At 36.0% G+C, this 24,019-nt stretch overlaps 1 protein-coding gene across 5 annotated transcripts in view; it reads left to right on the top strand.

The window, feature by feature from the left end:
• Positions 1-24,019, top strand: part of MINDY3 (MINDY lysine 48 deubiquitinase 3) — an 86,533-nt gene that overhangs the window by 48,680 nt on the left and 13,834 nt on the right. For all 5 annotated transcript variants that reach the window (XM_046012642.1, XM_046012640.1, XM_046012639.1 and 2 more), the window contains one exon: positions 14,132-14,204. In XM_046012642.1, coding sequence (XP_045868598.1) covers positions 14,132-14,204 — 73 coding nt within the window. The remainder of the gene's footprint in view (positions 1-14,131; positions 14,205-24,019) is intronic.

Here is a 24,019-nt window from a genome sequence, read left to right as displayed (position 1 = left end):
GACATTTAAGAAATGATTTTGTTATCAAGTAGCAGAAGAGATTTTACAGAAGCTTAATAGAAGGAATTGTGTCAGCAATACAGACATTTTGTATTTTAGCATCTAAATGTAAATACAGACATTTGTATTTTAGCATCTAAATGTCAGGTCTGTTGATAGAGACCTTCTTTTCTATGAAACATACACTTCCTACCCACCTGTGTGGTGTTCTTTATATTTTCCATAGCATTTGATCTGTTGTGCAGTTGCATTTCTCACACAGTGCAGTGTTCATATTTCCTGTACCTTTTGTGTGTGTGTCCTGTGACCAGCAGTGAGCCTTGTTTAGGACAGGGACCCTCTCATTTATGTTAATCACAGATCTCAACCACGTGCAACAAAATGTTGAGTGAGAGACATGAAGTGCATAGAGAGAAACAAAAACCCCTACCACACCAGTTTCAGGCCTGAAAGAGCAAGCTCCGTGTATGCCCCCTCAGTCAGATGAAGTTTTCAAATCTCCGTTCATTTGCATCCCCGGAGCTACTGATAAACCAGATAAGAAAATGCACACACACAGAAAGTGATTAGAAAGAATTTTATGGTCAGATTTTAGGTTCTTCAACTATTGTAAGTCCTAAAAATCACATTTATCAAGTACCTTATTTCTCTTTTAGAAATCCTGAACTTTCAACTGATTATTTTGGTACTTACCTTTGTGTCTTTGGGTCTGGTACATAGTCTGGCACATAATGTAGGGGATTCATTAGTTCAGTGAATAAAGCCTATGCCTAAATTTTCCACACTTAGGTTCCAGTGATAATTATATCTTCTTAAAAATTTTTTTCATGACTCATTCTGAAGCTTCTTAGAAGCATGGATACTTCCTCTTCAGTGAATTTTAAAACAACTGAATTTAGATTGTTTGAACATGGTTCTTTCAAAAGAGTTATAAGAATTTTTCCCTTTGAGATAAAAGTTTGAAGATCACATAAGTAGTAAATGAGATCAGTGATGCTTCATAATATTTATTAGGTCCAGTTTAAAAAAAAATTTTTTTAAAGATTTATTTATTTGACAGAGATCACAAGTGGGCAGAGGGGCAGGCGGAGAGAGAGGGGGAAGCAGGTTCCCCGCTGAACAGAGAGCCTGACGGCGGGACTCGATCCCAGTACCCTGGGATCAAAGGCAGAGGCTTAACCTACTGAGCCACCCAGGTGCCCCCAGTTTATGATTTTTTTTTAAAGTAAAGTATTTATGTAGTCTTCATAATGTAGAAAATATTGCAAATTTTGCTGTTCTGTACATTATAAGACCTATTATTTGATCTTTCTTTGATATTTCTATATTTGAGCAAGTAATTTTGGTTTTGTTTTTGTTACTCAAAAAGTAATCTGGAGGTTTGTTTTTCTTATTTATTTTTGAGTTTTGGTTTATTTTGGGGAGATTCACTGACTTTATGTTTCATGGCCTGAAACAAAGAGCAGCATAATGTAAATCCTGAGGTCTTTTTCTGTAAAACTGATATGTTTGTATGGATATGTATTTCATTTGCTGACCTATTTGTGCTTATTATGATTAAGTATAAAGCATATTTAAAAGTCACAATTTTCAGAGTAAACTGTAATTTAACATTTTAAAATGCTTTTGAAAAGCAGTGTAATTCTTCATGTGACACACCGGAGGTGATGGTAGTTGCACCTGTCGTCATTCACGTGTATATTTATTTGTGAAATGTTTAGTAGGCATATACTATGTGCCTGGCATTATGCCAGGTGCTGTGAAGACTGTGGAGGGCAAAAATAGGTGGGCTTCTGTTCTTATGGAGGTATATATTCTAATGGGGGAGGCATTCATCAAAGAATCACTTATGAAACTATAAAATTATAACCAATGAGGGCTGACAAAGCACAGGTCTATAAAGCTCTAAGAATGTACCTTAGTTTTGGAAGACTAGGAATGTTTCCTAAGGAGAACTGATGTCTACAGTGAGCATCGAGGCATTAGTAAGGTGAAACAATGGGAAGAGGGAAAAAAAGCCTTCCCTAGACCAGAAATAGGAGCCAAGCGCTATGGTGGGAACAAACTGGAAGGGAAGAGCAGGAGCACGGAGGATTCAAGGGGCAAGTGTAAGGTGAGGGTACAGAAGCAGAAGCAGGTCTTTGACTAGAAAGACTGTTTTGGGGAGATAGGAAGGAAAGAAACAGAATTAAATTTGCATTTTGGAGGACTATGGCTAATTGTGGAAAATAGACCTACTGGAGGATAACCTAGGGAGTGGGTAAGGAAGACTTGTAGTATTTTGGGTAACCAGGGGATATGGTTTGGCCAGGGTGATGATGGTAGACATTGATGGAAGTACATAAGTTTGAGAGATTTATTCCCGAGGTAGACTAACAGCACTTGGTGACAGATTGGATGGGATAGATGAGAGAGAGAGAAAGTTAATGAGATGAATGCTTTTAATGATTAATCTTAGAGTCTCAGAAAGAGCTCAGCAGCTTTGCTCTTGTTGAATTAACCCACTCATGATTACAGCAATTAATGCTTCATTTGGCCAGTTGGCCCAGTCAAGAGTAAAGACTGAGACACTATAGTTCCCGGTCTTTCAAGAAAATGGGCCAGCCACATAATGCCACAGTGTGGTTTACAAGTCCCGCCCACACGGGCAATGCCTGGAATGCTTACATGAGAAACGAATCAAAGGAATAGGAGAAAAGGAACTCAATAAAATAAATTTTAAAAAAAGAAAGAATGGAGATAGTATAGGACACTGTAGGGATCAAAGGAAAACTTCAAAAAAACCAAACACTTTAAGAGAAGTTATTATATCCATGAAACTCTGGAGGCTATGAGGAAAGGACATTTGACAAACTAGAAACTGAAATCTTACTGAAAGAATTGAAAGACAAATTGGAGAAAGCTCTCCCCCACATCGTTGGCAGTAGCTTCCTAACCGAGGACTATGCTGTTGCCCTTCAAGGAGCTGTAGTATCTATTAAAATGTAAGTCACTTCCTGTTACTCTTAATCTCTGAACCCTACACTGGTTCCCCTTCATTAAACATAAAAGCCAAAGTCCTTAGAATAACTTAGTAGGCTCTGTCTCACCTCATCTGATTATTTCCCCATTGCCTTTCTTTTTTTTTTTTTTTGTTTTTTGTTTTTTTTTTAAAGATTTTATTTGACAGAGAGAGATCACAGGTAGATAGAGAGGCAGGCAGAGAGAGAGAGAGGGAAGCAGGCTCCCTGCTGAGCAGAGAGCCCGATGCGGGACTCGATCCCAGGACCTGAGATCATGACCTGAGCTGAAGGCAGCGGCTTAACCCACTGAGCCACCCAGGCGCCCCCCCCATTGCCTTTCTAATCACATTTCCTACTACTCCCCCTTCCTGTCTTGCTTAGCCATGCTGATCTTTCCTCCAGTTCAGGAACAAGGCAAGCCCTTTGCACGTGCTCTTCTCTTTGCTTAAAATGATCCTGCCTCAGATGTCTGTAGAAAGGTTCTTTTCTTCCTTCAGGTTGGTATTCAGAAGTCAGCTCCTTAGTGAGACCTTCCCTGGCTACCTTTTCTAAAATGTCAACCCCTTATCCCCCTACCTTTTCATTAACATTCTCACAAATATAGATATATCTTAATTGAGGTGAAATTCACATAACAAAATTAACCATTTTTCAGGTGAAGAATTTAGTGCATCTTAGAGAATGGTGGTTGCAAAACATATATAGAAGCCATCCTGTGTAAGTGGGAGTTTTATGCTTAGGTTACGTGCTAGTCCTCCTCGGTATTAACTGGGGGAGCGCATAGGAACTGAGAGTCATCAAGCAGCAGGGGTCCCACAGAACTCTGTAATATGGGGATGTGGGTGAGGTCAAATGCAGTGCATAAATGGACTTCTTCAAAGGAGGAAGCTTAATTTTCATTAAGGTGGAGAATTCTCCAAGCAAGTCATCTGAGCCATGACAGAATAAAATTTTCAGATCTGTACATTGTGAGAGAGCATGCCTAATAGGTATGGGTAGTATGTTAAAAGTCATCATACCATAGTACTTTTTTTTTTTTTTTAATTCAAGTACCATGGAACTGTTGGTAAATTGAAAAGAACTTACTTTGCAGGTAAAAGAAATGATTTTGAGTAGTAGATGCTTGAATACAGAACCTCTATTTTTGAACTTACCTTTCTTGAATTATTTCCCTTGATTTCAAAAAAAATAGCTCTTATTCTTAAAATAAGGCTGTGTAACATGTTTAAATCAAATTTTAGGAGTTGGGTCTTTTCATACTGAAACATACATACTTTAAATATCCAAGTATCACCTGAGAGAATATGTGGATAGTTGTCCACTTACCTTTCTCTTCTCTCTAACCATCACTTTTCCCCCTTTGATTCCTTGTCTTCCTTTTTTATATTGTAGTTTTAAGGTTAAATTATTTAGGTCATTTTCATTATTTCCTCTTGAATTGGAACTGATTTTGAAATTAATTTTTAGAGCAAATTCAAGATGAGGGCTTATATTTGAAAATACGATTCTTTGATTTTGTTAGAATTTTATGTGCATAAAGTAGACAAAATAAATGTCTTATTTGTTTTTATTGTGCATCTCAATCTCACTGTGGGATGACAGCTGGTGGTTTAATATAAAGATGGCTGGAACCTACCTATATAACATCTAGTTTCATCTTTGGAAGATCAGTGACTAATTTCCCTTGTAATCCATTTCATGCTGTCTTTTGAAGTTGGAGAGATGAGTTTTACATCCCTTTTTGTTCTCTTTTATGGTTATAAAAGAGACTCTGTGTGTATGTGCAGGGTATCACCTTTGACCTTTCGTGTGACAAAAGCAGTTTTCCTTTTAGGTAAGAACACATGAAAACACATGACCATTGAAACTCAGAATATAGAAAGAAACTGAATTGAATGCAAAGGAGGAACAAAACATGGAACTGTTCCTGCATGAGCTGACTGCTCTTACTGTGGTGTCAGTTACTGGGAGTCAGTTTAGAATTCTTTCTCCAGGGCAGGCTCCTTTTGTGTGTTCATCCTTGGGTGTAACGTTAGGAAGACTACTGCGATCAAGTGTTAGGTTTCTTTTTTTAGGAGTTTAAAAACTGGACAGCCCTACTTGACCATTAATTAACATACATTTCTCTGCATATTATAAATGCAGTTTTAAGAAAAAGTGAAACAATGCTTTAGAGACTTTGTTATAAAGAAAATTCAGCCTCTGTGTATCTTTCCTGTTGGGTCAAAGTCGTGGAACTTGGAAGGCAGGTAAATTCACAGTCTGATATTATATAACACGTAGAATGTTGCAGTTTGGGTTTTGCTATATTAATGCAGTTAGTCACCCCATCCATTCATCTTAAGTAAATTTGTGAGTTCGTGTTTATGTTTCAATGCCATGCCTTCTCTACTACTGAAAGGAAATGGATTTGAGACCTGAATTATTTATTTTTATAGTTAAAGTCATAACTTGTCATGTATGCTTTTAACACCTTTTCTCTAATGTAAGAATAGCATCTGGTATTTGAATGACTTGGAATGTTTGTGTAGAAGTCTATATAAATTAACTATTTTCAGTTTTTAAATTATTGAAAAACCGTGAATTTTTTAACCATAAGCTGTTTGCTAACTGCTTAGCACACTTTGGAGCTACCCCCCATCAGCTGTCTGTAGGGTTATGCCAAGGAATAGTACAGTCTTAGTAAAGCGTTTATTTTTGGCTGTTTTTATCAGAGATCTTTCAAAATATATTATAAATATTCTTGCCTCCTTCAACAAAGTGACAATTAAATTGCTCTTACGTTCTCTTTCATACTACTTACCGTTTCTTTGTCTGGTTTTTATAATTTTTAGGATTTTGCTTTTTCTCTTTGTTCATCATGTCAGTCATGTCAGCCTGCTGTCTAAAGGCCATCCCTTTTTCCCTTTCAATTTGTGTCTAAGAGTTTTTTGTTACAGTAGAGTTATACAATCTTCAAAGGTGAAATGTTGATAAAAAGGCCTACGGGTGTTCTGTCATGAGTAAAGTCTGAGTGTTAATTAGAATCATCATTGATAGGTCGACGTCTCTAGGTGTCTGTTTGTCATTGATGAAAATAATTGCAGTCAATACATTGGATAGCAGAATGGAGCAAAAGGTCTTACATCATGTATTTAATGTATGATAGTGTTAAGAAGTTTGTGGTTTTATTTTTTTGTACTTTTATCTGTGTTACCCTCTGCCCAGAATGGGATCAAAATCCTGCTCATTGTTCATGTTCTAGCCTTGACATCTTTCTTGTTTTGACTCCTGCTTCTCTTACTCCCTTGCTGCTCCTAAAAGTTCTTCCAACTCTCTATCTTCTTGTGATCACTGATGTTAACTGTGCTTTACCTGTTTTTCCCATAGGACCTAGTATAGCTAACATTAGGCACTGTCCTAAGTCCTATTGAAATGCATAGGTGAATGAGGCAGTGTAATTTTCTGTTTGCATTTACTGAGTGGTGCCTGTGTCAGGCATTATACTAACCCTCTTGCATGCAGTCCTGATTTAATCCACAGGTAACCCTGTGAGGTAAGTTTTCTCATCTGCATCTAGTGGTCTGGAGCCAGTGAAAAATAACCTCTCCAAAGTTACATATTAGTGAGCGCCAAAGCCAGGATTCAAACTCTAATCTTCTGACTCTGTAGCTTTTCACTATTTCTGTTCCTTAGGATAACAAAAAACAAATAATTACACCAGGACAGAATAGAGACTGGAAGAGGGGAGAGGTGGGTGCACAGGATACGATACTTGAATGTAAAGGACATGCTAAGTTTTTGACTTAATATGAAATGAGGGCTGTATTTGAGACTTGGAGAAAAGATGAAGCAAAAAGAGAAGAGATGGTGGGATATGATGGTCCACACTATATTTGGGGACTAGTAGTTCGTTCTGTATGGCTATACCATCCTGGTTGTGCCAAAAGATTAAGAAGGAAGCAAAGGTTGGGATCAGATATAGGACCAGCTGGAATAATCGTTATTCCCAAACCATCTTTGTTCTACAATGTCTACATGCTTAGCTTGATATGGAAGGCTTAACATGAATTTCCAAGGCATGAGTGTAAAGCAGGTATAAGGAAATTGAATAACCTTCATAATGAACAAGAACTTTTCCATAAAGCTCTGATAATACTTAAGAGTATTAGATGACTATTTTTCATAGTCAAACCCTGTTTAATATAAAAGAAAGGATTTGTGGGTAGCAGGGGAGCTGTCCCTCACTTTGCCTTGACACTAATGCAAGCCTGTCAAGCTTAAATTACATAGTGTTGTGTGCACTGCAGTGTAATTCTTGTAGACATTCATTTTCATATGAAACATAGAAGGTCTGTATATGTGGAGATTCTCCTTTATGCGGCTTATATTATAATTGATGTCAGAGGGTAAACATGAAGGGAAAGATGAGAGGAGAAGGTAGGCCAACTGTGAACAGGAAGAGCAAACATACATGGCACAAGCAAAATAAAGCCCCAGCCAGAATATGAGGATTTAATTCCTTTGGCCAGTTTCCTGAAGTAGCGACCCTGAAATCTCAGTGATTTATTCCATATTCAAGAAGGAGGCAGTGAGAGCAGTCCACCCCAGGCAGGAGGGATATTTGACCACTAGAATTGTCTAGATTTGCATGCATGCATTGGTGATCATAGAAGCACTTCAACAAGGTGAGCTTTGTTATATTTAAATTGTCTATAGACGGTGAACCCTGTATTTGCCTCTACTGAGTACACCACTCCCACCATACCCTTTCTCCCCAAACACACACCAGAGCTTATTTCTCTTCATTTACATGGTGGCTGCAGGTGTGTTCCATGAACCTTCTAAGATCTGGAGTGAAGGAACAGCCTGTCAGAATGTGCCATTCTCCTGGTAAAGGGAAAAGAGAGACACTGGCAAAGCCACAGGTGGCACTTAAAGCTTTTAGGAGCGAGCAGAATGTCACTTTTGCTTATACTGCTCTGGCCAAAAGAAGTCACCTGGCCAAACCCGACATCAGTGAGGGTAGGAAGTAGACCCCTCCCACAGAGGTACTTCACAAGCCCATAGCCACAGGCCATGATAAATAATGCTCTTACAAGGCAGGGAGGCAAAGAAATTGAGAACAACAATACCATCCAGAGCTGTAAGTTATATTGTGTCCAGGTGATGCAACAGAGTTTAAAATGATTTGATTGATACAAAGTCTCTACTTAGAAATAAGGAGGAATTTTCTGACTGATTTTTATCCTGATCATTGAGTATTAACTTTAACCATTTAAAGAAGTCAGAAAATCAGTTTTCTTGAATTCTGTAGGTATTGATGTACTGAGAGAGGAATGGCTTAGATGAGCTGTTCTCTTAATGAAATTCAGTAGTTAAAAGGCTGACAGTTTTTCTCCACCTGGTTCTTCACATAAGCAAGAGAACACAGAAAATGCTTATAGATATATAGCAGAGTCATTATTCAAAGTGGATGCCTTAGGCCTTAGGGATGAATTCTGTGGCAGAAACCAGTTGAGAAAGGCTGGTAGGATTATTAAGGTGAGTTGTGTAATTATGATAGGGAGAAAAAGAAGCCATTCATTAGTAATAATAGTAATGATTCTACTTATGCCTGTATGACTTCCTCCTCCTGCCTTATTTCTACTTGTACATTTAGAGTTTGGTTTTTTGGAGAAAGAGCCTTGAAGGGCTTTTCTTTCTCTTCCTCCTCTGACTTCTCTGCTAATGCAACACAAATCAACACTACATAGCAGTGGGCTGTTGTGGAGAGAGCCAGGGGCTTTTGCACATTTGGGGAGAAGTAATGGAAGAGTAAGGAAAAGTCCACTGCCCTAGCTACTTTCAGATGACATGGCATCACCTGAGTTGTTTCTAACAGTGTCACGGAAGAATATTACGTACTTGGTAATTGATTTGAAATCTGTTTCTTAGTGATTCCCAAAATATTTCCAGAAGTATAGTGAGTTTTAAAATCAGTATGAAACATCAAGTGATTTTAAAATGAAACATTATTTTAAAGCTTAAAGGGAAATTATGTACCAGCTAACTTTTTTCTTTTGAAGCGCTCTTCATGGCGCTAGGTAATGTTGCCTGTGAGCTAAAATGTAACATATATGTGTGGTCATTCCTGAAGTTAGGTAAAACTCTGAGGTTCTTTGATTACTTAGGAGATTTATCTTGATAATGATGACAGGTATAATGAATAAACTGTAAAGACCTTTTTTCAGTAATGAGCTACTTATACCTAGCCAACAAACTGAACACAGGCCTTTTATTTCAGTAGGTGTTTAGAAGGATAGCTCGTATTACAACATTTTAAAAGGTTTATGGTGAGCAGCGAATAATTATAGTAATAGTGTAGGCAGAACTGCATGAAAAAGAGATACTTGTTTCATGACTATAGGATATTAGATAGTCCCATTACAGCATGGCTTTCTTTTCCCCCTTCTCTTCTATAGCAGTTTGCCAGTTAAGGAAAGTTGGTTGAGGTTAGATAATTTTAAAAGCCATATTATTTAGCAATCCCTGTTGGCCAGTAACTTGGCTAAATAGAAATTGTTTGTTCTAATATTCCTCTGATAAAAGCATCGGATTATTATATTTAACCAAGTAGAGAACTACTTTTAGAGCAAAAATAATTTTGACGGTAAATCAGAGTTTAAATAATGAAAACAGTATTTAAATATTTAACTATTAGGTTTAGCATCTTTTCCCGGAGGAGGTACCTAAAAGAGTTTTCGATGCAATACATTTGGAATTTTGTTCTACTTAATAAAGCTAGTGATGAAGAAAAGAAAATGCTTACCGCTAGCCTTGTTGACTTGGATAACTTGGAATTACATCTTTGGAAACTATAACTCAATGGTTTTCTGAAGATGGGGGCGAGGGTTGATGTATGGTTTGGATTTTATTTTAGGAGGTAATTCCTTAATTTTAATACTGTTCATCAACATAAGCATATAGTAGCATATTTTTCTCTCTTCCATTAGATCGTGACTATACACACACACACACACAGCGCCTAGGTCTTTCTTTACCATTTAACAAGCTTGCCAGCCAGTATTCAAAACATTGTGGGTGTGTGAGTAGTTGTATGCAAAATATATATTAAATATAGAATCTAAAAACTATTGCTATATGAAGTCCTAGAAATGGAAATCTGAAGGGTAGAGTTCTCGCGTTCTTCCTCACAGTTTTATAGCTGTTACATGAAAGTTCTGACTTCATCTTTTGTTAAGCAAGAAAAATACAGCAGTTGTATCACTCACTAAAATATTTTGTCTTTAGATTATAAAAGACACTATCAATTGAATGAATTCTTCCCATTCAAACTTGCTATGCAAGTATGAAATATATTTGACATTTAATATATTACCAGATTCAGCACTGTTAAAGATCTTTAAATTAGGAATCTTGTTCAGAAGTGTTTAAGTTAAATAAATTGGCCAAAATTAGTGTTGGCATTTGTCATTTTAAATCAAATTAGAAGTTAAAAAGTTAATGGGAATAGGTGGTTTTATAACTTTTCCAGATTTCATCCATAAACCTTTAAACAGTATATAAATTTAAACAAGCTTTAACAAAAGATCATTTTCTCTAATAATCTAAAAAGCATGTAACAATCAAAAACCGCAGATAATCAGGTTGGAAGACCGTACTGGCTTTGATTTGTGGATATAGACTTTTGGAATGTTTTCATTGGAATTTATTGTGGGGGGTGGGGCTTTTCCTTTTTCCCCCTCTCTAGCATAAACACATCTTCAAATGAGTGGTATGATGAAAAACAATTTCTAGTGAGTTTAGCAGATTAGCTATTAGTGTATCATTGAGACAAAAGGAGCAAAACAAGATATTAAAAAAATCATTGATGACAAAATTTACTTTATTAGTAATAACCGTGATAGTTGCTGGGCTCATTATGTGGAACCTGACCAGTGCCACTGGTTGTATTTTGGGAGGAGAAAAGGAATTTCTGTTTAGGTGGTCTGCATCTGGGTGGTTTGCTCATATCCACTGTTTTGAGCTACTTGTTTCACACTTCTGACCTTCAACCAAGAAGCTGTCTAAATTCCTTTTCTACCATCCTCCATTCTGACATCTTTGAAGTAATCTGCTGTCCTCCATTTCCGTGTCTTACTTTGTAGGTTTTCCAGCCCTGGCCTCCTCCAGTGTTCAAGTCCTGCTCCCACTGGCCTGTGAGCAGCTTGCAGTTGGCAGGCATGGAGTGTTGGTAGTGTGCTCAGCATTAGGAGAACGCCATGTGCTCTACTTGGATACATAACCGTCACCTCCTAACCCCTCATGTTCACAGTCGGATGCATTCTACCATCAAGGCTGATTTCTCTTCCTCACTGAGGCTTTTCTCACAGTTCTAGTCCCCCACCTATGGCTCTGCTAATTCCTTCTAGCTAGGATTCCCTACCCTCCTTGTCTTTGAGCTGAGAGCCAGAGAATCTTTTGTAAAACCTGTTAAGGTACACCCAGATGTGTCAGAAGGATGTTGAATAAATGCCAGTGGACTTAGAGAAATAATATATTCTCTGTGGGTCAGCAAACTGGCCCACAGGCCAGATGAAGTCACCAGCCATATGTAAATTTTACAGTTTTAAATATCATACAATATTTATGGGAACACATCCATGCTCGTTTGTTTATGTATTACTGTATTGTCTTGCTGTTGAGATCATGTGGCCCTATTTACTCTCTGGCCTATTACAGAAAAAGTGTGCCAGCCCCTATTCCAAATGAAGATTTGTTAAAACCAGAGTACACTTGGAGTTGTGCCCACGCATCAAACGATCTTCTAGATCAGGCCAGCATATATAGCCTCTTCAAACAAGAATAATACATTTTCTAAAGCCTAAGTTTTTTGTGTGTTCATAACCAGAGGCAAGAGATACACAGTGAACATTTTTCAGTAAGTCTTAAATTTGTCCTCTCTGTGTTAGCATAGTACATTTTGTTTATAGCACTTAGAAATAAGGCATCAGGTAGTTCACTTTCAGTTCTTTCACACACCTGCATTTTCTGACTTCTTTAATGCCAGAGAATTTGATAAAAACTTTTTCTGTGGTTAAAACTGGAATCTTCTTTGTTAGCTCAACAGTAATTACCCAAAATTTAACTTTGTAAGAATATTAAAGGAGTACTTCAACCATATTCTCTGCCAGCTCTTCCCGTGAAAAGATTTTCTTTTGTGACTGAGAAAAACAGTTCTTCCTTTCCCGCTATTAAAGCATATTTATATTTAGAAAATTCAAAGTCCTGTTTTAACAGGTGTTTTAAGTTTTTCCTCATCACTTAACTAATAACAAAGGTTAAAATGCAACAGATGGTTAATAGAAAGAATGTATCCTACTCTTGGGCCAGTATAAGTTTACCCTTGGGTAAAATCTCATCTGCATCTCTACCTTCTTATCCAGAATTTCAGTGACAAATCCCCAAATTCCAACAGCCATTCTAAAGGGAAGAATTGAAAAGAAGTGGGGTTGGAAGTAGTCAAGGAAACTAAAACCTATGGTGAACTACATGGAGAAACTTTTGTAATTATGGTTGGAAGTGATAAAAGCAGGTAGGGGATCATAGTAATAGTCCAGTATTAGTAATTGCGCCCTGAATCGGAGAGCTGACAAGCAGTCCTAGCATCACTGCGAAGTTAATGCTAGGGCTAAGGCTGTACTGGTGATGTATTCTAAAAAGGAAAGAGTTTTTAAGAAATTAGGCTAAATAAACACTACCCAAGAATCTCGCATTATCATCCCAGATTATGAATGCATTCTTCCTTTGACCCAGCAATCCTGCTCTGGTGCTCTGTCCTACAGATAAAACTGCATGTATGAAATTACATGTTCAGGTTTCTTTGGTGCAGCAGTGTTTTTCACAGAAAAAGATGAGACATTATCCAATTATCCAGCAATGAAGGACTGAATCATAAAATCAGAAAGTGATTGAAAGGCCAGATGAAAACATGCCACATGACATACATCTCCAAAGTAGTATTGAAAATGCAGAGAAAGGAGACCCTAAAAGTTGCTATCAAGGGATAGTAAATGCGAAAGAATTGTACATTCCCAAATCTTACCATGTTATAAAATAGCACTTTTTTACTTTATTTTAATATGTGAAATACGTGTAAGGGCTTGCATCTATTGTTTTCCCATCTGACTTCTATTCCCATACAAACTAAAGTATCTTATATCATGAAAAGACCTACTCTAATTGATTCTTAAACTTTGTTCTTTCATCTCCAAGGTGAAGAGGGGGTGGTGTGGTGATTAGGACAAAAGTGAACTATAAAAATTTATTTCCACAGAGGAACAGCATTTCAAATGGTATTTAACAATTTTATCCTATAACTTGTTAAAAAGAATTCAAGAAGGTAGAAGGGGATAGTTAGAAACTTGTTCTCTGATGAGGTTTGTGTGAGTGACCACAATTTTAGACAAAGGCTCAGATCAATGCTATGAATAGAGGAAAACAATTACAGCCCACAGCTTAGATTTCTGTCAGTAAAGTAGAATTTCATAACAGTTTAAATATGTGGAGCAAAGGTTTGTGAAGAGTCTAAAATATTGTTGAATTTTGTGATCATTTTTGATAAACTATAATATTGCTTACTATGTAAAATTGCTTACTATAATTGTAATATCTTTTACTATAGAGAATTTTATGGGAATAAGAAATCTGCTTTCTAGACATTTTGTGGCTAGGTATTGCTATAACATACTTAGTAAAGTAATAAATACCAAATGCATTTCTATGTAATTATTTACTATCATATATCTCTGGATTTCATTTTTAAATATTTGAAAACTAGATATCTTCTAAGTTATTTTTTTATTTGAACAATACTTTTGCAGGTTGCATTTTATAGTAATTATTTAATATTAGACTTCTCAAGTGTTTTTATATGAAGCTTCAGTATCATGCTCACAATGATTGCCTATGGTTGCAGTATTATTCCCATTTTTCAAATGTGTGGTGAAGGCCCAGAGAATTTGTGACTTAGCTAGTCACACACGTGATAGAAATATCACTCAAAATCTTTTGACTCCAGATTTCCTCACCCTAGCCTCATACTTGTTCTATTTGTAAGGCCATGATATTACTGTATCTAGTTGATAGCATGCTTTTTGTCTTTTCAGGATATGGCTTTAGTTGCTCCTGAGGCTCCTTCAGAACAAGCGCGGAGAGTTTTTCAAACCTATGATCCAGAAGGTAAAAGATTTTATTATTTTATTATCAATGGCTGAGTGTTTTATATCTTTATATATTTGAAATGGATTGATACCTGAGTTTTATTCAAAAGCATTTTTGGATTATTGAGTTTCTTCAAAATTTTAAATTGGAAATGTGAAAATGGGAGCAAATAAGGATGCTTAATGACTGTCAAATTCTCACATGTTGTAGGGTTTGCAGGTTTCTTGGGGTAACAAAGTTATGGTTACTGCATCTTGACTTCTGATAATCTATGTTAAACAGGAAAATAGCACCTCTAAACAAGCTTTTTGAAAAGTTATTCCTTTATTTGTTATTCAAATTAATATTAAATAAGTCTTCCAGAATACCTTCTTAACAATTGAACGTAATTGACAAATATTCTGTAAATTTCAGGTATACAGAGTGTTGCTTTGATAATTTATATATTGCAAAATGATAAGTATAGTAGCATCAGCTAACACCTTTGTCATGTCACATAATTATCATTTTTCTATGGTGACAACAGTTAAGATCTAGTCTCTTAGCAACTTTGAAGTTTATAGTACAAAATATTGTACTGTATACAATATACACAATACAAAATATAATTGCTATGCTATGCATTAGCTCTCCAGGACTTACTTATCTACTAGTTGCGAGTAACGTCTTAAACACCTCCCCTGCTAACCTACCTCCCCAGCTCCTGGTGCCATCGTTCCTCTCTACGTTTTAAAATTCACCTTTTTTACATTCCACATATAAGTGACAATGTGCGGTCTTTCTTTTTTAACTGTCTGACTTATTTCACTTAGCATAATACCCTCGAGGTCCATCCGTGTTTTTTTCAGAAGGTAGGAGTTCCTTCATTATAATGGCTAATCAATGTAACATTGGATATGTAGAGATATGAACCACATCTTCTTTATCCATTGATGGACAGTAGGATTGTTTTCATATCTTGGCTGTTGTAAATAATGCTGCAGTGACTGGGGTAGCTAGTGCAGGTACCTCTTCGAACTATTGATTTCAGTACCTTCAGATAGTACCTACTAGTAGGATTTCTACATCATATAGTAGTTCTGTTTTCAATTTTTTTTAGGATTTTTTGAGTATGTTTAGTAGGTGTACCATTTTATATTTTCGCCAACAGTGTATACTTCCTCTTTTCTCCACACACTCATCAACATTTATCTTGTGTCCTTTGGATAAAACAAGTGTGAAGTGATGCCTCATTCTAGTTCTGATTTGCACTCTCTTGATGATTAGTGATACTGAATATCATTTCACATGCCTTTGACTATTTGTATATTGTCTTTAGAAAAATGTCTATTCAGACCCATTGCCCTTTTTTAATTGGATTATTTGCTTTTTGCTGTTGAATTCTATGAATTCTTAATGTGTTTGGGTTGTTATCAGAGTCTTGGGAAGATTTTCTCCCATTCTGTAGATTGCCTTTTCAGTTTGTTGTTTTCTTCGCTGTCCAGAGGCTTTTTAATTTAATATGACCCCACTTCTTTATTTTAGGGGTTTTTTGTTTATGTTTTGGTTTTCTTGTCCGAGAAATCATTGCCAAGACCAGTGATGAGGATCTTTTTTCCTGTGTTTTCTTAGAGTGGTTTTACAGTTCCAGGTCTTACATTTAAGTCTCTGATACATTTCAAGTGAATTTTTGTGAGTGTTGTAAGGGTTCCAGTTTTATTCCATTTCATAGCCATCTCATGTAGATATCCGGTTTTTCCAACACCATTTATTAAAGAGACAGTCCTTTCCTCAGTGTATGTTTGACACATCCTTATCAAAAATTAGTTGAGCATATATGAGTAGGGTTATAACTGGGCTCTCTACTCTGCTAAACTGGTCTCTGTCCCTGTTTTTATGCCAGAACCATACTCTTTTATTACAGCTATGTAATACAGTTTGAAAATGAGGTAGTATGACATCTTTGGCTTTATTTCTCTTTCTCAGGATTGCTTTGGCTATTCAGTCTTCTGTGGTTCCAAATAAATTTTTTTTTCTGTGAAAAATTTCTTTGGAATGTTGATAGGAATTGTATTGAATCTGTGGATCACTTTGGGTACTATGGACATTTTCACAGTATTCTTCCAGCCCAAGTATACAGGGTATCTTTCCATTACGTGTCATCTTTGATCTATCATCAATGTCTGGTTTTGGTTGTATAGGTCTTACATCTCTGTGGTTAAACTTATTCCTGAATATTTCATTGTTCCACTGTGATTGTAAAATGGGATTGCTTGCTTAATTTCTCTTCCAGATAGTTCATTGGTGTATAGAAATGCAGCTTGTATCAGTATGTTGATTTTTGTATACTGCATATATACTAAAACCATTTGTTAGTTCTAAAGGTGTTTCAAGGAGTCTTTAGGGTTTTATAAATACAAGATCATGTCATCTGTATGAATGCCTTTTCTTTCTTTTTCTTACGCAGTTGCTATGGCTAGGACTTTCAGTACTGTGTTAACAAGAAATGACAGGCATTCCTGTCTTTTTTTCTGATCGTAGAGGAAAGGAATTTTTTTTTCATCGTTGAGTATATTGTAGGTTTGTCATCTATACCCCTTATTACACTAAGGAACATCACTTCTATATGAAATTTTGAGTGTTTTTCTCATAAAAGGGTTTCAATTATGCCAAATGCTTTTTCTGCATATTGAGAATGATCATATTTTATTTCATTTTATTACTGTGACATATACCACACTTACTGATTTCTGTATGTTGAACCATCTTTGTATCCTGGAATAAATCCCACTTGATCATAGTGTATGATCTTTTTAATGTGCTGTTGGGTTTGGTTTACTAATATTTTTATTGATAACTTTTTGCATCTGCATTCATCAGGGATATTAACCTGTAGTTTTCTTGTAGTGCCCTAATCTGGCCTTGGTATCAGAATAATACTGGCCATATATGGTTGAGGAGTGTACCCTCACCTTGAGTTTTTTTGGTACAGTCTGAGAGGAACTGTCATTAATTCTTTAAGTGTTTGGTAGATTCACCAGTGAAAATAACTGTTTCTGCAGTTTTGTTTGTTAAGAGGTTTGGGGTTACTTTGTCAATCTCCTCTTTGTTACCGATCTGTTCAGATTTTCTGTGTTTTCATGATTCTGTCTTGGTAGTTTATATATTTCTAGAAATTAATTCATTTCTTCTAGGTGGTCTAATTTGTTGGTGTATGATTGTTCATAGTATTATGATACTTTGTGTTTCTGTGGCATCAGTTGTAATGTTTCCTCTTTCATTTCTGATTTTTTTTTAAAGACTTTATTTATTTATTTGACAGAGAGAGATCACAAGTACGCAGAGAGGCAGGCAGAGAGAGTGAGAGGAAGCAGGCTCCCTGCCGAGCAGCGAACCCGATGCGGGACTCGATCCCAGGACCCTGAGATCATGACCTGAGCCGAAGGCAGCGGCTTAAACCACTGAGCCACCTAGGCGCCCCTTTCATTTCTGATTTTGAGCCCTCTCTTTTCTTGGTGTATATAGCTAGAAGCTTGTCTAGTTTTTCAAAAACAAACTCTTAGTTTCCTTGATCTTTCCTATTGGTTTTCTGGTTTCTATTTCATTTATTTCCATTTTGATCTTTGTTATTTCCTTATTTCTGCTAACTGTGGCCTTAGTTTGTCTTTGTTTTCTAATTTCTTGAGGTATAATATGAAGTTATTTGAGATCTTTCTTACACTTCTCTTAAAACTGCTTTTGAGGGGGCGCCTGGGTGGCTCAGTGGGTTAAGTCACTGCCTTCGGCTCAGGTCATGATCTCAGGGTCCTAGGATCGAGTCCCGCTTCAGGCTCTGTGTTCAGTGGGGAGCCTGCTTCCCCCCTCTCTCTGCCTACTTGTGATCTCTGTCAAATAAATAAATAAACTCTTGAGGGAGGGCCTGCTTTTGCAGCATCTCAGAGGTCTTAATATGTTGTGCTTCCATTTTCATTTGACTGTATTTCTTGATTTTCCTTTTGAGTTCTTTGACCCATCTGTTGTTCCGGAGCATGTTGTTGAATATCCATGTATTCCAGATTTTCCTTGTTACTGATTTCAAGTTTCATACCCTGGTGATCAGAAAAGACCCCTGGTATGATCTCAGCCTTCCTAAATTTGCTAAGACATTTGTTTGATCTATCATGTGATCTGTCATGGATGTTCATGCGCACTTAAGAAGAATATGCTTTCTGCTGCTGTTGAATGGAATGTTGTGTATATGTCTAAAGTGTCATTTAAGTCCCATTGTTTCCGTACTGATTTTCTACATTGATCATCTGTTTGTTGTTAAAAGTGGGGTATTGAACTCCTCTACTATTATTTCATTGCTATCTAAAATTCTCCCCTGTTAATAAATGTTTAATAAATTGAGGTGCTTCAATATATGGTACATAAAGGTTTATAATTGTTATATCTTCCTGAGGAATTGATCCCTTTATCATTATATTGTGACCTTCTTTACTCCTGTTAGTTTTTTACTTGAAGTCTATTTCATCTGATATAAGTATAGTTACCCCTGTTCTCTTTGGTTTCCATTTACTTGGAAAATCTTCTTTGATTCTTCTGAGAGTCCTTCAAGATTAAGTGAGTCTTTTGTAGGCAGCATTTGGTTGGGTTAGGTTTTTTTACCCATGTAGCCACTCTTTTAATTGGAGAATTTAAACCATTTAGAGTAGTATTTTGATAGGTAAGGACTTACTGTTGCTATTTTCTTAGATGCTTTCCAACTACAGTTATGTAGTTCCTTTTTTCTCTTGCTGTCTTGGTGACTTGATTTTATAGCAGTATGCTTTGATTCTTCATCATTTATTACAGGTTTTTGCTCTGTGATTACTGCGAGGCCTTCGTCATATGTCTTATAGCCATCCATTTTAAGCTGATAATAGTTTAACTTCAATTACATCAGAAAGTTCTACCCATTTATGTGTCCTACCCATAATTTATTTTGATGTCCCAGTATACATCTCTTTATACTGTATATTCATTAACATAATATTGTAGCCATAATTATTTTTAACACTTTTGCCTCTTATATGCTAGAGTGCAGTGATTTACACACCATTACAGAATGAGAATGTTTTGTTCATTGAGGTATAATTGACATAAAACAGTTTCAGCTATACAACATAATGAGTATGTATATTGTGAAATGATCACAGTTAAGTCAGGTTAACATCCTTCACCATATTTAGGTTTTTTTCTTGTGGTGAGAAGTTTTAAGGTCTATTCCTTGAGCATCTTTCAAATGTACAATACAGTATTACCTGTAATCACCCTGCAGTACATTACATTCCTAGAAGTTATAACTTGGAAGTCTACACATTTGACATCCTTCAACCTGTACTTCCTCTGTCCCCTACCACCAACCCCCACCCCAAGCAATCAGTCTCTTTATCTGTGAGTCAAGTTTTGTTTTCAGATTCCACACATAACAAAGATCACACAGCATTTGTCTGTATTTCACTTTGCATAATACCCTCACCTTCCATCATGTTGTAGAAAATGGCAAGATTTCCTTTTTTATTGATGAGTGATACTCTATTTTGTGTAATTTTTTTTCAACACTTAGGTGGCTTCCATATTTCAGGTATTATAAATAATGCTGCAGTGAACATGGAGGTGCACATATCTTTTCGAGTTAGGTTTTTAATTTTTTAAGGAACGTCCATGCTATTTTCCAGAGCGGATGCACCACTTTTTATTCCCATCAACAGGCATAAATGTTCCTTTTTCTCTGTATCCTGCCAACACTGGTTATTTCTTATTTTTTGATAATAGCTATTCAACACGTATAAGGTAATATTGCATTATGGCTTCAATTTGCATTTATCTGATGGCTGGTGATGTTGAGTACCTGTTCATATACCTGTTGGCCATCTGTGTATCTACTTCAGAGAATTGTCTATCCAGATCCTCTACCCATATTTTAATCAGATTGTTAGGGGGTTTTGCTCTTGAGTTGTAGGGGTTGTTCATATATTTTGGATATTGACCCCATATCAGATGTATTATTTGCGAACATTTTCTCCCATTTGGTAGGTTACCTTTTTCATATCATTGATTGTTTCCTTTGCTGTGTAGCTTTTTAGTTTTATGTATTTTTGCTTTTGGTGTTAAATTCCGGAAGTCATAGCCAAGACATGTCTAGAGCTTACCACCTATGTTTCATAATAGGACATTCATGTTTTCTGATACTCAAGTATTAAATGGATTAAGTTTTTATGTATGGTGTAAGACAGTGGTCCAGTTTCATTCTTTTGCATATAGCTCTCCAAATTTCCTAATGCCATTCATAGAAGGGACATACTGTCCTTTCCTTGTTGTAGATTACTTTGTTATAAATTAATTGGCCACTTGTGGGTTTACATCTCTGTTCTGTGCCATTCTGTGTCTATTTTTATGCTAATACCATACTGTTTTGATTACTGTAACTTTGTAATGTACTTTCCTATCAGGAAGCATGATGCCTCCAGCTTTGTTCTTCTTGCTCATGATTGCTTTGGGTATTTGGATTCTTTGTGGTTCCATATAAATTTTAGGAAATGTTCATTCTAGTTCTGTGAAATATGCCATTGGTATTTTGATAGGGATTGCATCAAATGTATAGAGTGCTTTGGGTAGTATGGACATTCTAACAGTATTAATCCTTCCAGACCATAAGCACAGAGTAGTTTTTTATTTGTATCTTCACTTTCTTTTCATTAAAGTGTTACAGCTTCCTTATTAAATTATATTCTTCTTGATACAGTAGTAAATGGAATTGTTTTCTTAGTTATTAGTGTATAGAAATGCAACAGATTTTTTTTTTTTTTTTTTTTTGTATTCTGCAACCTCACTGAATTTGTTAAGCCATTTTTTAGTAGCGTGTTTAGGGTTTTCTATATAGAATGTCATGTTCTCTACACATAGTGACAGTTTGCTTCATCCTTCCCAGTTTGGATGACTTCTTTTTCTTGCCTAACTCCTTGGTTAGGACTTCTAATACTATGTTGAATAAAAATGGTGAGAGTGGACATCTTTGTTCCTTACCTTAGAGAAAAGGGTTTCCACTTTTCACTATTGAGTATTATAGTAGCTGTAGGCTTGTCAAACATGGCCTTTATTATGTCAAGGTAGTTTCCTTTATATCTGCTATGTTGAGAGTTTGAATCATGAATTGATGTTCAATTTTGTTAAAGGCTTTTTCTGCATCTATTGAGATGATCATATGATTTATTTTAGCCTTCATGCTGTTAACAGGGTATACTGAGTTGTGGATGTCAAACCTTCCTCACATCCCTGGAATAAATCCCACTTGATTGTGGTATATGATACCTTTAATGTATTGTTGAATTTTATTTGCTAATACTTTGTTGAAGATTTTTGCATCTGTGTTTATCAGGGATATTGGCCTACAATTTTCCTTTCTTGTGCCATTTTTGTCTAGTTTGGGTATCAGGATAATCATGGCTTCCTGAAAGCATTTGGGAATATTCATGTCTCTTCTACTTTTGGAAGAGTTTGAGAAGAATTGGTATGTATTCTTCTAACATATTTAGAATTCACCAGTGAAGCCAGTATGTCCTGGACTTTTGTTTGTTGACAGACTTTTTTAATTAGTGATACAGTTTCCTTATTCACAATTGGTCTGTTGTAGATTTCTAGGAATTTATCCATTTCTTCGGTGTAGTTAATAGTCTCCTCTGATCATTTGTATTTATGTGGTATCAGGTGGCATGTCTTTGTTTCTGATTTTATTTGAGTCATCTTTTATTTTCTTTGTACATCTAATTAAAGGTTTCTCAGTTCTCTTTTAAAAAAAAAGAACAACTCTTCATTTCATTGATATTTTTCTGTTTAGCCTCTATTTCATTTATTTCCACCCTGATTATTGTTCCTTTTTTCCCCTTCCATTAATAATGGACTTTATTATTTTCTTTCTAGTTCCTTGAGGTGTTTGACATAAACAATCTATTACACTTCCAGTAGAGAATTTTGAATTTGACTGTATATTCACCTTTACCAGTGAATTTTATACTAACATTTTAATGTTACTAATTTAGTGTCTTTTGATTTCAGCTTTAAAAACCTTAGTATTTCTTATAGGGTGGGTACATGGTGATAAACTACCTCAGCTTTTGTCTGTCTGGGAATATGATTACCCAGCAAAATTGTCATTCAGAAAGGAGAGAGAAAGTATTTCTTTTGAGCACTTGCTCTCTGGGCCTGCAGGTTTCTGCTGAAAAAGCTGCCTATAGCCTGATTGAGATTCCCTTATATATGATGGGTCTTTTCTTCTGTTGCTGCTTTCAAAATTCTTTCTTTGATTTTTGAGAGCTTGATTACAGTAATATGTCTTGGTGAAGAAGAGGTTTCAGGACCTTTGAGCTTCATGTACCTAGATGTCCCCTCTCTCTTCCCAAAGTTTTCAGTTCTGTTTTTTCCTTATGGGACTTCCATGCGGAGAAGAGGACTATGTCCCAAATGAAAAAAACAAGACAAAACTACAGGGGAAAAAAGGGGGCTAAACATAAGGGAGAGAAGCAGTCTACCCAATAAAGAATTCAAAATAATGGTCATCAAGACACAGTGTATGAAATCCGTGAGCACTTCCTCAAAAAGAAATTATAAAAAATTACCAGCCACAAAAGAAATGGTAGCTAAAGTGAACAGTACACCAGAGAAAATCAAAAGAATGGGTTAGCAATCTAGAAAACAGTAATAAAAAGCAACAATGCTGAACAGCAAAGAGAAAATTAAAAAGTGAGGATGGGTTAGGAGACCTAGCAACATATCAACCATAATAACATTCTCATTGTAGGGGTCCCAGAAGGAGAGAAACAAGGTGGGGAAACCTATTTGAAGAATTAACAGCTGAAAATTTACCTAATATGGGGAGGGAAACATACATCCAGGTCCATAAAACACAGAGATCCCCAAACAAGATGATCCCCTGGAAAACCAAGATCCACACCAAGAAAATAGTAAAGAGAATCTTAGAAGCAGCAAGAGGAAAAGCATGCAAGGGAAACCCTTTAAGATTATCAGCTAATTTTTTCAGCAGAAACTTTGCAGGCCAGAGGGAGTAGCTAATGTTCAAGTGCTGAAAGAAAGGGGAAAAAAAAACTTGGAGCCAAGAATACTCAACCCGGTTAGGCTATCATTAAGAATTAAAGAGGAGATAAAGGAGTTCCTCACCACTAAAATCTTACAAGATATGTTCAAGGGACTCTTTTAAGTGCAAAAAGGCCACAACTAGAAGAAAATTATGAAAAGAATTGGATACAAAATCAATACACAAATCTGTTGTGTTTCTCTACACTAAAAATTAACAAGAAGGGAAATGAAGGAAACCATGCCATTTACCATTCTAGCAAACAGAATAAAATACCTAGTAATAAATCTAACCAAGAAGACAAAAGACCTGTTCTCTAAAAATTGCAAGACATTGAAAGAGATTGAAGAAAACCAAATAAATGGAAAGATATACCAGGCTCTTGAATTGGAAGAAGTAATATTAAAATTATTGATATCACCCTAAGAACTCTACAGTATATTCAGTGAAATACCTATCAAAATAGCAATAGTGGCTTTCATAGAACTTGAAGAAAAAAATCCTAAAGTACATATTAACCTCAAAAGCCACAGCAAGCTTGAGAAAATGAGCAAACTTGGAGGTATTACAGTTCTAGATTTTATAAAGCTATAATAATCCAAACAGTATGGTATGGCATACAGACCAATGGAACAGGATAGAGAGTCCCGAAATAAACCCATACTTATATTGTCAATTAAAATATGACAAACGAGGCAGGAATATACAATAAGAAAAAGACAATCTCTAAAATGGTGCTGGG

The sequence above is a fragment of the Meles meles genome, chromosome 7 (assembly GCF_922984935.1).
Source record: "Meles meles chromosome 7, mMelMel3.1 paternal haplotype, whole genome shotgun sequence".
Taxonomy (NCBI): domain Eukaryota; kingdom Metazoa; phylum Chordata; class Mammalia; order Carnivora; family Mustelidae; genus Meles; species Meles meles.
The sequence above is the reverse complement of the archived record's forward strand: the minus strand, read 5'-3'. Positions and strand labels throughout refer to the sequence as shown.